The sequence below is a fragment of the Capra hircus genome, chromosome 19, assembly GCF_001704415.2.
Source record: "Capra hircus breed San Clemente chromosome 19, ASM170441v1, whole genome shotgun sequence".
In the NCBI taxonomy this organism is placed as follows: Eukaryota; Metazoa; Chordata; class Mammalia; order Artiodactyla; family Bovidae; genus Capra; species Capra hircus.
Genome location: NC_030826.1, coordinates 5,924,889 through 5,940,280, shown reverse-complemented (window position 1 = coordinate 5,940,280; position 15,392 = coordinate 5,924,889). Strand labels below are relative to the sequence as shown.

Genomic DNA, 15,392 nt, shown 5'->3' with positions numbered 1-15,392 from the left:
AATGTTCCACGTGTACTTGGGAAGAAGGTGTACTCTTCTGCATTTGTATGGAATGTCCTGAAGATATCAATGAGATCCATCTCATGTAAAGTATCATTTAAGACTTATATTTCCTTATTAATTTTCTGTTTTGATGATCTGTCCATTGGTGTGAGTGGGGTGCTAAAGTCCCCTACTAATTTGGGGTTATTGTCAGTTTATCTTTATATGTCTATTACTCCTTGTCTTATGTATTCAGGCGGGCATATGTTGGATGCATCAGTTCAGTTCAGTTCAGTCTTTCAGTTGTGATCCCATGAATCACAGTACACCAGGCTTCCCTGTCCATCACCATCTCCTGGAGTTCACTCAGATTCAAGTCCATCGAGTCAGTGATGCCATCCAGCCATCTCATCCTCTGGCGTCCCCACCTCCTCCTGCCCCCAATCCTTCCCAGCATCAGAGTCTTTTCCAATGAGTCAACTCTTGGCATGAGGTGGCCAAAGTACTGGAGTTTCATCTTTAGCATCGTTCCTTCCAAAGAAATCCCAGGGCTGATCTCCTTCAGAATGGGCTGATTGGATCTCCTTGCAGTCCAAGGGACTCTCAAGAGTCTTCTCCAACACCACAGTTCAAAAGCATCAATTTTTCAGTGCTCAGCCTTCTTCACAGTCCAACTCTCACATTCATACATGACCACTGGAAAAACCATAGCCTTCACTAGATGGACCTTTGTTGGCAAAGTAATGTCTCTGCTTTCAATAGGCTATTTATGTTGGTCATAACTTTTCTTCCAAGGAGTAAGTGTCTTTTAATTTCATGGCTGCAGTCACTATCTGCAGTGATATTGGAGCCCCAAAAATAAAGTCTGACACTGTTTCCACTGTTTCCCCATCTATTTCCCATGAAGTGATAGGACCAGATGCCATGATCTTCGTTTTCTGAATATTGAGCTATAAGCCAACTTTTTCACTCTCTTCTTTCACTTTCATCAAGAGGCTTTTTAGTTCCTCTTCACTTTCTGCCATAAGGGTGGTGTGATCTGCATATCTGAGGTTATTGATATTTCTCCCGGAAATCTTGATTCCAGCTTGTGCTTCTTCCAGTCCAGCTTTTCTCATGATGTACTCTGCATGGAAGTTAAATAAGCAGAGTAACAATATACAGCCTTAATGTACTCCTTTTCCTATCTGGACCAGTTGGTTGTCCCACGTCCAGTTCTAACTATTGCTTCCTGACCTGCATATAAGTTTCTCAAGGGGTAGGTCAGGTGGTCTAGTATTCCCATCTCTTTCAGAATTTTCCACAGTTTATTGTGATCCACACAGTCAAAGGCTTTGGCATAGTCAATAAAACGGAAATAGATGTTTTTCTGGAACTCTCTTGCTTTTTCCATGATCCAGAGGATGTTGGCAATTTGATCTCTGGTTCCTCTGCCTTTTCTAAAACCAGCTTGAACATCTGGAGGTTCACAGTTCGCATATTGCTAATGCCTGGCTTAGAGAATTTTGAGCATTACTTTACTAGCGTGTGAGATGAGTGCATTTGTTTGGTAGTTTGAACATTCTTTGGCATTGCCTTTCTTTGGGATTGGAATGAAAACTGACCCTTTCCAGTGGCCACTGCTGAGTTTTCCAAATTTGCTGGCATATTGAGTGCAGCACTTTCACACTATCATCTTTCAGGATTTGAAATAGCTCAGCTGGAATTTCATCACCTCCACTAGCTTTGTTCGTAGCGATGCTTTCCAAGGCCCACTTGACTTCACATTCCAGGATGTCTGGCTCTAGGTGAGTGATTACACCATCGTGATTATCTTGGTCTTGAAGATCTTTTTTGTACAGTTCTTCTGTGTATTCCTGCCACCTCTTCTTAACATCTTCTGCTTCTGTTAAGTCCATACCATTCCTGTCCTTTATCGAGCCCATCTTTGCATGAAATGTTCCCTTAGTATCTCTAATTTTCTTAAAGAGATCTCTAGTCTTTCCCATTCTGTTCTTTTCCTCTATTTCTTTGCATTGATCACTAGGAAAGCTGTCTTATCTCTTCTTGCTATTCTTTGGAACTCTGCATTCAGATGCTTATATCTTTCCTTTTCTCCTTTGCTTTTCATTTCTCTTCTTTTCACAGTTATTTGTAAGACCTCCCCAGACAGCCATTTTGTTTTTTTGCATTTCTGTTTCATGGGGATGGTCTTGATTCCTGTCTCCTGTACAGTGTCACAATCCTCAGTCCATGGTTCATCAGGCACTCTATCTATCAGATCTAGGCCCTTAATCTATTTCTCACTTCCTATGTATAATCATAAGGGATTTGATTTAGGTCATACCTGAGTATGGATGTGAGAGTTGGACTGTGAAGAAGGCTGAGCACCAAAGAATTGATGCTTTTGAACTGTGGTGTTGGAGAAGACTCTGGAGAGTCCCTTGGACTGCAAGGAGATCCAACCAGTCCATTTTCAAGGAGATCAACCCTGGGATTTCTTTGGAAGGAATGATGCTAAAGCTGAAGCTCCAGTACTTTGGCCACCTCATGTGAAGAGTTGACTCATTGGAAAAGACTCTGATGCTGGGAGAGATTGGGGGCAGGAGGAGAAGGGGACGACCCAGGATGAGATGGCTGGATGGCATCACGGACTCGATGGACGTGAGTCTGAGTGAACTCCGGGAGATGGTGATGGACAGGGAGGCCTGGCATGCTGTGATTCATGGGGTCGCAAAGAGTCAGACTCGACTGAATGACTGAACTGAACTGAACTGAACTGAACGGTCTAGCGGTTTTCCCTACTTTCTTCAATTTATGTCTGAATTTAGTTATAAGAAGTTCATGATCTGAGCCACAGTCAGCTCCTGGTCTTGTTTTTGTTGGCTGTATAGAGCTTCTCCATCTTTGGTTGCAAAGAATATAATCAATCTGATTTCAGTGTTGACCATCTGGTGTGTCCATGTGTAGAGTCTTCTCTTGTGTTTTTGGAAGAGGATGTTTGCTACGACCAGTGCATTTTCTTGGCAAAACTCTATTAGTCTTTGCCCTGCTCATTCTGTATTCCAAGGCTAAATTTGCCTATTACTCCAGGTGTTTCTTGACTTCCTACATTTGCATTCCAGTCCCCTATAATGAAAAGAACCTCTTGTTTGGGTGTTAGTTCTAAAAGGTCTTGTAGGTCTTCATAGAACCATTCAACTTCAGATTCTTCAGCGTTACTGGTTGGGTCATAGACTTGGATTACGGTGATATTGAATGGTTTGCCTTGGAAATGAACAGAGATCATTCTGTCGTTTTTGAGATTGCATCCAAGTACTGCATCTTGGACTCTTTTGTTGACCATAATGGCTACTCCATTTCTTCTAAGGGATTCCTGCCCACAGTTGTAGATATAATGGTCATCTGAGTTAAATTCACCCATTCCAATCCATTTTAGTTTGCTGATTCCTAGAGTGTCAACGTTCACTCTTGCCATCTCTTGTTTGACCACTTCCGATTTGCCTTGATTCATGGACCTGGCATCCAGATTCCTATGCAATATTGCTGTTTACAGCATCGGATCTTGCTTCTATCACCAGTCACATCCACAGCTAGGTCTTGTTTTTGCTTGGCTCCATCCCTTCATTCTTTCTGGAGTTATTTCTCCACTGATCTCCAGTAGCATATTGGGCACCTACTGACCTGGGGTGTTCCTCTTTCAGTATCCTACCATTTTGCCTTTTCATACTATTCATGGGGTTCTCAAGGCAAGAATACTGAAGTAGTTTGCCATTCCCTTCTCCAGTGGACCACATTCTGTCAGACTTCTCCACCATGACCCGCCTGTCTTGGATGCATAGATATTTACAATTTTTATGTCTTCCTCTTGGATTGATGCTTTGATTATTATGTAGTGTCCTTCCTTATCTCTTGTAATCTTCTTTATTTTAAGGTCTATTTTGTCTGATATAAGGATTGCTACTTCAGCTTTGTTTTGCTTCTCATTTGCATGGAATATAGTTTTCCATCCTCTCACTTTCAATCTATATGTATCTTGAGGTCTGAAGTGGGTTTCTTGTAGACAACATATATATGGGTCTTGTTTTTGTATCCATTCAGCCAGTCTGTGTCTTTTGGTTGAACCATTTAATCCATTTACATTTAAAGTAATTATTGATATATATGTTCCTTTTGCCATTTTCTAATTGTTCGGGGTTAATTTTGTAGATCTTTTTTCTTCTATTGTATTTCTTGACCATATAAGTCTGTTTAACATTTTTTGTAAAGCTGGTTTGGTTACTCTATTCTCTTAACTTCTGCTTGTCTGAAAAGCTTTTTATTTCTCCATCAGTTTTGAATGAGATCCTTGCTGAATACAATAATATTGGTTGTATATTTTTTCTTTTTCAGTACTTTAAATATATCCTGCCATTCCCTTCTGGCCTACAGAGTTTCTGCTGAAAGTTCAGTTGTTAAGAGTATGGGGTTTCCATTGTATGTTACATGTGGCCTCTCCCTTGCTGCTTTTAATGTTTTCTGTTTCTGTTTAATATTTGTTAATTTGATTAGTATGTTTCTCTTTGGGTTTATCCTGTATGGGACTCTTTGTGCCTCTTGGACTTAATTATTTCCTTTTCCACACTGAGGACATTTTCAACTATAATCTCTTCAAAAATTTTCTCATATCCTTTCTTTTTCTCTTCTTCTTCTGGGACTCCTATAAATGTTGGTGTGTTTGAAATGGTCTCAGAGACCTCTGAGACTGTCCTCAGCTCTTTTCATTCTTTTTACTTTATTCTCCTCTTCAGAAGTTATTTCCACCATATTATCTTCCAGCTCACTGATTCTGTCTTCTGCTTCAGATATTTTGCTACTGATTCCTTCTAGAGTATTCTTAATTTCAGTAATTGTGTTGTTCATCTCTGTATGTCTATTCTTTAATTCTTCTAAGTCTTTGTTAATTGATGCTTACATTTTCTCCATTTTGTTTTCAAGGCTTTTGATCTTCTTTACTATCATTAATCTAAATTCATTTTCAGGTAATTTTCCTATTTTTCCTTCATTTATTTGGACTTCTGTGTGTCTTGTTTGTTCCTTCATTTGTGCAGTATTTCGCTGTCTTTTCATTTTTTTAAGTTATTGTGTTTGAGGTTTCCTTTTCCCAGGCTTCAAAGAAGGTTGAATTCTTTCCTTGAAGAAGGTTGAATTCTTTCTTCCTTTTGATTTCTGTCCTCCTAAGGTTGGTCGAGTAGTTTGTGTGAGCTTGGTATAGGGTGAGACTTATGCTAGGTTTTTGTTGTTGTTGTTGTTTATTTGTTTTTCCTCTGATGGGCAAGGCTGAGTGAGGCAAAAGTTATACTTTAATCTGCAGACAGAAGTAAGGAATCTTCTTCAACCCTCTCCCTTCATTCCCTCAAAGCTACATCTTGAAACCAGCATCTTCATACTGCCTGATACCACACCCTCCTCCTGAAAGAGAACTGAGGCTCTGACATGTCTGTCTATCCAGTTGTACGCTCAGGGATCTCTAGGATGAAGGAATAGGGGCAAGAGAGAGAGAGAGAGAGGTGGCCTTGATCAGTGGCAGGAAATAGAAGGAGGCCACATCAGGTGCTCAGCTTTAAGCTGTGGTGATTTTACCCACGAGTAAATCGGCTCTATTAAGTGTCCTGGGTACAGCAACTGTTCCAACAATCATGCTGGTACAGAGAAGGGTGGGAGAAAGTAGAATAGTCCTGTCATCCAGAAGTAAAAAATCCCATGATGCTATCAGATTGTGACCCCACCTCGAGAATGAGAGTGGAAACTTCTCTTTCATGGAGGTAAGTGTGTTCTCATGGCAATTAAATATCTGCTTCCCTCTGAAAGGTCAAACTTTCTCTCAGCCCAGCCTGGTGAGCCAGAGAGTTTTACTCAAGAGACCAGGCTTTCAACAGGTTAGTAGATTGCCAGCATAGGATATGAAAGAACAAACAGTCCTGGGAAAAAATGGTTTGCCCCTCACCAAACTCACTGATTAGAAGACCTATGAAAGAACAAACACAGGCCCCTCTCACAGTGCCAGACAGTGGGCTTAAAAAACATAAGAAGTCAACCATCAACCAGATCTTGGTATTTTGCCACGTTGTGTGGCTTGTGGGGTTTTAGTTCCCTGCCCAGGGATCAAATCCATGACTTCAACAGTGAAAGTACAGACTCCTAGCCCCTGGACTTCCAGGGAATTCCCAGATCTTTCTTCCCCCAAGATCTTTTTTTATACCAACATTTTCTTGGTCAGAGTCAATGATGTGAGCCTCTGCAAACTGACAGTCATGTCACCGTGTCTACTGACATAGGAACCAGCCTAAAGCTCCATCTAGACCTGACTGTAGTTCCCTGGAAAACTTTTGCAAGTGATCTATGACCCTATCCTGCCAGGAGAACTTCTCAGCACTGTTCAGGGAACCACATTCACTCCCAAGTGGCCACTAATTTAAAAATCAGGGAAAGTGAGTCTTAAAGTAGATGTTTCTTTCATCTTAAGATACTTTTTTACTTCCACTCTTGCCTTTCACTTCCCACCATTTCTCATCTCTAGGGCCCTCTCCTGACTCCAAAGTCAGAACCTCCTTGAGCACCACGCAAGATGCTCTGCATACATCAATGGTTATCAAAGTCTGGTCCCTGGACCAGGAATTTCTATGTAACCAGAGAACTGGTTAAAAAGAAAATGGAAAAGAGGAAGGAGGAGGAGGAGGAAGGGAAGAAGGAGGAGAAAGAAAGAAAGGGGTAAGAGGAAGGAAAAAAGAAGTTAAAAGCAAACTTTGAATCCAGACACACTGAATCAAAATTGGGATTTGGGTTCTTACTGTGAATTTTAACAGGCCCTGCAGGTGATTCTGGTGCACTAGCATTTCAACATACACAAAAGTAGGGAGGACAGAATAATCAACCTCTATGTGAGAGGGGAGTTTTTCCAAAGGACCATCCCTTCAAGTTCCACCACAACTCAATTAGATTTGGGCTCTAATTAAATCTTGCTAATGTCCTTCAGTTCAGTTCAGTCGCTCAGTTGTGTCCGACTCTTTATGACCCCATGAATTGCAGCTAATATCCTTAGAGCTCCCCAAACAATTTTAATGTGCTTGAGCTTTAAGAAACATTCTTTGGTCCATTTCTCCTCCAGGTATTTTCAGGACACAATCTCTCATTTTATTTCTATTTCCACTTGATTGTTACTTCTGGAAGAGAGACTTTCCATATTCTATTTATCTAAAGTACATCACATCACCCCTGGATGCCCTCCACCATAACATCTTTGTATTCCTTCATCCTACTTTACTTTCTTTGTAGAGATCGTCAGCTGCCATTTCATTATATACTATGAGTTTATTATCATCAGTGAATATGGTTTATTGTTCAAGAAGCTCATTTATTGAACCAGCAGCTCCAAATTCCCAGTCCCTGCATATCTGCAGTGCCTACAAAGCAGTATCACATGGTAGGCATTTGATGGATATCTCCTCAGTCAATGAATTAGAGTGAGGAGGAGCAGAGATTTTAATCCAATACTATCTGCCTCCAAAATCCATGCTATTCCTGAAGGAGCACATAGAATAGCACACAGCGGCTTTGCACTAGTTTTGCTTAGCTTGGGGAAAGAGAAGTTACTTCTGAATTGAAGCAAGCTGCATATTTTGGTACTGAGCTCATCAAAGTCGACAGGTTCATATCTGGTTACTAGTTATGTGGCCTTGTATGGCTCACCTAACAACTCTGGGTCTTATGCCATCCGTAAAATCAGAAAATAAGCCTGTATCTATCTTCTAATTCTTGATAAGGATAAATAAAAACTATTATGTAGAAGCATTTTGTATATTAAAGCACCATGCAAAGATAAGTTACTACCATTGTTACCTGGGCAAAAAAAAGTGAAGGTAAGAACAGGGAAACTGATAAAAGGAAAAGAAAATTTTTTAAAAATTGAAAGAAAAATGTGACTGTGTAGGACAGAAAGATTTTGGAAGAGAATTTCTAAGTTTAAAATTCTGAGATTAAATCAGAAAAGAGAAATTTAAAATCTATCAAAAGCAGCAATTTGTCCAAGTTTCAGAATTATTTGTGTCTACTAAAATCACAATCTGTTTTATTTTAAATACAATTTATATTTTTGAGATTAGTTGTGGGTCAGTTGCTTCATTTGCTATTGTTTTCTCCCATTCAGAAGGCTGTCTTTTCACCTTAATTATATTTTCCTTTGTTGTGCAGAAGCTTTTAATTTTAATTAGATCCTATTTGTTTATTTTTGCTTTTACTTCCAGAATTCTGGGAGGTGGATCATAGAGGATCCTGCTGTGATTTATGTCGGAGAGTGTTTTGCCTATGTTCTCCTCTTTTGCCTATGTTCTCCTCTAGGAGTTTTATAGTTTCTGGTCTTACATTTAGATCTTTAATCCATTTTGAGTTTATTTTTGTGTGCGGTGTTAGAAAGTGATCTAGTTTCATTCTTTTACAAGTGGTTGACCAGTTTTCCCAGCACCACTTGTTAAAGAGATTGTCTTTACTCCATTGTATATTCTTGCCTCCTTTGTCAAAGATAAGGTGTCCATAGGTGTGTGGATTTATCTCTGGGCTTTCTATTTTGTTCCATTGATCTATATGTCTGTCTTTGTGCCAGTACCATACTGTCTTGATGACTGTGGCTTTGTAGTAGAGCCTGAAGTCAGGCAAGTTGATTCCTCCAGTTCCATTCTTCTTTCTCAAGATTGCTTTGGCTATTCGAGGTTTTTTTGTATTTCCATACAAATCTTGAAATTATTTGTTCAAGTTCTGTGAAAAATATCGCTGGTAGCTTGATAGGGATTGCATTGAATTTGTAAATTGCTTTGTGTAGTATACTCATTTTCACTATATTGATTCTTCCGATCCATGAACATGGTATATTTCTCCATCTATTAGTGTCCTCTTTGATTTCTTTCATCAGTGTTTTATAGTTTTCTATATGTAGGTCTTTAGTTTCTTTAGGTAGATATATTCCTAAGTATTTTATTCTTTTCGTTGCAATGGTGAATGGAATTGTTTCCTTAATTTCTTTTTCTAATTTCTCATTATTAGTGTATAGGAATGCAAGGGATTTCTGAGTGTTGATTTTATATCCTGCAACTTTACTATATTCATTGATGAGCTCTAGTAATTTTCTGGTGGAGTCTTTACGGTTTTCTATGTAGAGGATCATGTCATCTGCAAACAGTGAAAGTTTTACTTCTTCTTTTCCAATTTGGATTCCTTTTATTGCTTTTTCTGCTCTGATTGCTGTAGCCAAAACTTCCAGAACTATGTTGAATAGTAGTGGTGAAAGTGGGCCGACCCAATCAAAAAATGGGCCAAATAACTAAATAGACATTTCTCCAAAGAAGACATACAGAAGGCTAACAAACACATGAAAATATGCTCAACATCACTCATTATCAGAGAAATGTAAATCAAAACCACAATGAGGTACCACTTCACACCAGTCAGAACGTCTTCAATCCAAAAATCTGCAAGCAATAAATGCTGGAGAGGGTGTGGAGAAAAGGGAACCCTCCTACACTGTTGGTGGGAATGCAAACTAGTACAGCCACTATGGAGAACAGTGTGGAGATTCCTTTAAAAATTGCAGATAGAACTGCCTTTTGACGCAGCAATCCCACTGCTGGGCATACACACTGAGGAAACTAGAATTGAAAGAGACACATGTACCCCAATGTTCATCGCAACACTGTTTATAATAGCCAAGACATGGAAGCAACCTAGATGTCCATCAGCAGATGAATGGACAAGAAAGCTGTGGTACATATACACAATGGAGTATTACTCAGCCATTAAAAAGAATACATTTGAATCAATTCTGATGAGATGGATGAAACTGGAGCCGATTATACAGAGTGAAGTAAGCCAGAAAGAAAAACACCAATACAGTATACTAACACATATATATGGAATTTAGAAAGATGGCAATGACGACCCTGTATGCAAGACAGCAAAAGAGACACAGATGTGTATAGTGGACTTTTGGACTTAGAGGGAGAGGGAGAGGGTGGGATGATTTGGGAGAATGGCATTGAAACATGTATACTATCATGTAAGAATTGAATTGCCAGTCTATGTCTGATGCAGGATACAGCATGCTTGGGGCTGGTGCACGGTGATGACCCAGGGAGGTGTTATGGGGAGGGAGGTGGGAGGGGGGTTCATGTTTGGGAACGCATGTACACCCATGGTGGATTCATGTCAATGTATGGCACAACCAATACAGTATTGTAAAGCAAAATAAAGTAAAAATAAATATTTAAAATTAATAAATACGATGTATTTGTTACATTGTAAACTCTCTCAAGTGTTTCTACATTTAAATCTTTTCCAAACATATAATAATAGCTTTGTTATAGCATCATTTAAATCATAGTCACAGCTCACTGTGGTTTCTTAACCAATTGTCCGCAATCCTAGAACCTTATGTTGGGGCTGATATGAGGACTGAATAAAGCAATGCCTGCAAAGCATTTAAACAGTGCCCAGACCATAAGACAACATGTGATGCATTCACTATTACTGTAGCTATTATTATTAATTCAGCAATCAACAGTGCCACTGGAGGGAACTGATAGATCACACCCTCGCAGGTACTTGACTGAGCTGTACTGTGTAAGATGGAAGGGGTAGAGAGTGGCTCAAGGCCAAGAAGCTAGTTAGGAGCTCATTGGATTTCTTCACACACATTACCCTGAACACCCATTCTCTGGAAACTCCAGTCTCTTCTTTACCTATATTTAAACCTAAGATACGCTCTGCCAAACAAATACCACTGGCATCACCCAAGGAGGGGGACTCCATGTCCTTTGCAGGCAAGTGCATGGGGCTAATAATCAGGCAGGCCCACATTGTAACACTAACTTCTAACAAACCACATTCCCCGTTGGGTAGACTTCAGACGTCTCTGAGAATAATTTCAGTGTACTTCTTCACCTCCTGCTTCCACAGTGGCAAAGTTAGCTGGAGGCACCACCCCAGGAGCACTTGTTCCTCCTGGTTCTGGAAGACTCCTGAGTTCCAGACAGGCTGCAGCCTCCCAGGGGTCCCCTGCATGCTGCTACCTTACCTTTTTCAGTGGCCACTGGTAGACCTTAATGACTGAGGTGACCACAGGTATCTCCCATCCTGATACCCGGGGACGCTGGAGTTCTGCACAGGCCTCCTGGAACTCCTCTTCAGAGAACCTGCTGGCAGAGGCCATTCTTCCACAGCCACAGCTCTTCTGCATGCAAGGGAGGCCACACACAGGCTTAGTATGTGTTAAAGATCAGGGCAAGAGTGTGGCCCAGGGTGATTGGCAGGAATCCAAAAAGAGATAGGGTAGAAGGCAGGACTTATCAATGTACTTGGTGGCAATATAGCCCACTTTCTTGTTAAGAGCCATCTGGTTCTCTTTTTAATTTCACTTTCACTTTTCTCCAAGATTCCTTCCTCCCATGCTCAAATTCATTTGTACACCAAAAGTTGCTATTGTTGTGTGTGTGTGTGTATTTAATAGAGATAAAAGAAAAAGCTGGAAACATTAAAAGGGACTGATGATGATATGAAATCCATCCCACATTCTGGGTGCCCTCAAAATTCTACAGCTGTGGATCCCAGGAAGTTCCCAAAGGAAGACTTAAAGGGGTCTTGAATTAGCACAGTGAAGGCCACTTCTGCTTGCAAAAGCCTTGACCTTCTTCAGGAAACTGGGATAAATGTAAAACCCAGATCTGTGACCAGGGGGAATGTCTAACAGCTATCATATGTTAACACCAAAAGTATCCCTCACTACCATGAGGTAGCTCCAGTTACAAGTTATTCTTGCCTGAGATTTGGGCCTTAGGCTTTTTTCACTGATGCCTACAGTATTATCAGGTGAGCTGATAAGGGAGCAGGAATTAGCTTGAACATGAATACTGAGGTGAGACAAAGGACAGTTCCAGAGGTGCTAGAAGTCAGATTATGCACAGTGTCTCTGGGACTGTACCTGTCTTCATCTTCACTTTTTGAAGAGGCTTTTCCAATAAATTGCACCCAGTCAGGGGAACAAGAATTAGACTGGTGGAAACTGACCAATCTAGCAAGCCAGATGGACAGTCTCTAAGGTCTTTTTCAAAGCAAGAATATCCAGATCAGTAATTAGATCACCAGAGCTAGAATCTGAACTAGTAAACTAGAGGTGTAAACAGATTAGATAAAGGAGAGGACATCAAGGCTGCAGCTCTAAACTGTGGACTTGGTAAATGCAGGGGAAGAAGGCAGAAGAAGTGAACTGCAACCCAAATGTACCCAATCTCTCCTGGTAACCAATCCTGCCAGTATATCTCAGGTCTGATTAGGGGCAAGCAGTATGGGAACTCTTCAGTTATCCAGGGTCCTTGAATCTACTATCTCAAATAATAATACAAACCTGGAGGAGGAGTATTGTTGCATTATTCATCTCTATCAAGAACAGGGAAGGGAGCTCAGCCTCTAGCTAGGCAACATCAGCAAAAGCAGCTGTGACCAGCTGGAGGCTCAGAAGCAGTGAAAGCAAGGCGGGGCTCATGCAGTACTGAAAAAGTTGTAGCTGTTAACATGTTCACAACAGGTACCATACAGGAGTTCTGTTGATTATTGCCTAGACTGGAATCCACTAAAAACATTTCCTGCAAGAATTGTATGACATTAATATGCAGAAATGGAAGGGGAAACTGAAAACCATCCTGTCACCTTAAAGCAAAATGCAAAGCTGATGGTTACTTTTTTGGTAAGATTTTCTTTAATATCTTTATGTTCAAATTTTACTTTCTCATGTATTTCCCAATCTCCATTTTTTAGTCATTTTGGGGAAAAATTTTTAAAGGATGCATCTACGTGCTTTTTCACTCAAAATTTAGCTTTGTGCATAAGATGCTATGTTAATGGTAAAGACAATGTATTTTATTCAATGGAGGCCAGTGTTAAAGTTTATCAGCAAAATAGAATAAATATTTGTAGTACTAGGGCAAAAAGTCTAACAGGGGGTTACAGTTATATGTGGGAGACAAAAATAAATTTTAACCTTCTTTGACCAACTCATCAACTTTCTTTTAAAAACTAGCTATTTAATATTATGGTTTTCCCAAGTGGTTTAGTGGTAAAGAATTCACCTGCAAATGCAGGAAATGCAGGTTCAATCCCTGGATTGGGAAGGCCCCCTAGAGAATGAAATGGAAAGCCACTCCAGTACTCTGGCCTGGGAAATCCCATGGACAGAGGAGCTTGGTGGGCATCAGTCTTTGGCTCACAAAAGAGCTGGACATTACTTAGTGACTGAAACAACAACAATTTAATATCTTCCAAATGATAATAATAATTTTTTTTTAACCATCGGAATGTGAGCCCCAGTAGGGCAAGGGATTTTGTCTGTTTTATTTACTGTAGTCTTTCTAATGCATTTCTTTTTCTTGGGGATGGTCTTGATCACTGCCTCCTGTACAATGTCATGAACTTCCATCCATAGTTCTTCAGGCACTCTGTCTATCAGATCTAACCCCTTGAATCTATTTCTCACTTCCACTGTATAATCATAAGGGATTTGATTTAGGTCATATCTGAATGGTCTAGTGCTTTTACCTACTTTCTTCAATTTAAAACTGAATTTGCCAATAAGCAGCTCATGATTGGAGCCACAGTCAGCTCCCAGTCTTGTTGTTGCTGACTCTATAGAGCTTTTCCATCATATACGCAATCTGATTTCAGTATTGGCCGTCTGGTGATGTACATGTGTAGAGTCTTCTCTTGTTGGAAGAGGGAGTTTGCCATGACCAGGGCATTCTATTGGAAAAACTCTGTTAGGCTTTGCCCTGTTTCATTCTGTACTCCAAGGCCAAATTTCCCTGTTACTCCAGGTATCTCTTGATTTCCTACTTTGGCATTCCAGTCCCCTATGATGAAAAGAACATCTTTTGTGGGTATTAGTTCTAGAAGGTCTCATAGGTCTTCATAGAACCATTCAATTTCAGCTTATTCAGCATTACTGATTGGGGCATAGACTTGGATTACTGCAGTATTGAATGGTTTGCCTTGGAAAAGAACAGAGATGATTTTGTCATTTTTGATACTGCACCCAAACTGCATTTCGGACTCTTTTGTTGATTTTGAAAGAGGGCTACTCCATTTCTTCTAAGGGATTCTTGCCCACAGGAGTAGATATAGTGGTCATCTGAGTTAAATTCCCCCATTCCAGTCCATTTTAATTCACTGATTCCTAAAATGTCAGTGTTCACTCTTGCCATCTCCTGTTTGGCCATTTCCAATTTACAATGATTCATGGACCTAACATCCCAGGTTCCTATACAATATTGTTCTTTATAGCATCAGACTCTACTTCCATCACCAGTCACATCCACATCTGGGCATTATTTCCACTTTGGCTCTGTCTCTTCATTCTTTCTGGAGTTATTTCTCCACTCTCCTCTAGTAGAATATTGGGCATCTACCAAACTGGGGAGTTCATCTTTCAGTATCATATATTTTTGCCTTTTCGTACTGTTCATGGGGTTCTCAAGGCAAGAATACTGAAGTGGTTTGCCATTCCCTTCTCCAGTGGTCCATTTTTTGCCAGAACTCTCTACCATTACCTGTCTGTCTTGAGTGGCCCTACACAGCATGGCTCATAGTTTCATTAAGTTAGACAAGGCTGTATTCTATGTGATCAGTTTGATTAGTTTTCTGTGATTGTGGTTTTCAGTCTGTCTGCCCTCTGATGAATAAGGATCAAAGGCTTATGGAAGCTTCCTGGTGGGAGAGACTGACTGTGGGTGAAACTGGGTCTTGTTCTGACAGAGGGAGCTGTGCTAGTAAATCTTTAATCCAATTTTCTGTTGATGGGTGGGGCTGTGTTCCCTCACTGTTGTTTGACCTGAGACCAACACTCAGTGTCCCTGACCCTGCAGCAGGCCATCCTGACCCACACCTCTGCCAGAGACTCCTGGACACTCACAAGCAAGTCTGGGTCAGTCTCCTGTGGGGTCACTGCTCCTTTCTCCCGGGTCCTGGTGTGCACAAAGTTTTGTTTGTGCCCTCCAAGAGTCTGTTTCCCCAGTCCTGTGTAAGTTCTGTAATCAAATCCCACTGGCCTCCAAAGTCAAATTCTCTGGGGATTCTCAGACTCTTTGCCAGATCTCCAGGTTGGGAAATCTGCTGAGGGCCCTAGAACTTTCTTAACAGTCCAAGAATTTCTTTGGTATAATTGTTCTGAGGCTTGTGGGTCATCTGCTTGGTGGTTCTGGGGTGGGGTTAACGGTGGACTCCTCCCAAAATGGCTTATGCCACAAGCTGTGTGGCCCAGGTAGCTGCACTCAGAGCCCTTGCCCCTGTGGCAGGCCACTGATGACCCATGCCTCCACAGGAGACTCAAACACAGGTCTGGCTCAGTCTCTGTGGGGTCT

The 15,392-nt window shown here is 40.7% G+C and overlaps 1 protein-coding gene across 1 annotated transcript in view; it reads right to left on the bottom strand.

The window, feature by feature from the left end:
• LOC102182253 (phosphatidylcholine transfer protein-like) overlaps nt 1-11,197 on the bottom strand; it is a 33,100-nt gene extending 21,903 nt beyond the window's left edge. The window contains exon 1 of the mRNA XM_018063984.1: nt 11,063-11,197. Within this exon, the coding sequence (XP_017919473.1) occupies nt 11,063-11,197 (135 nt within the window). The remainder of the gene's footprint in view (nt 1-11,062) is intronic.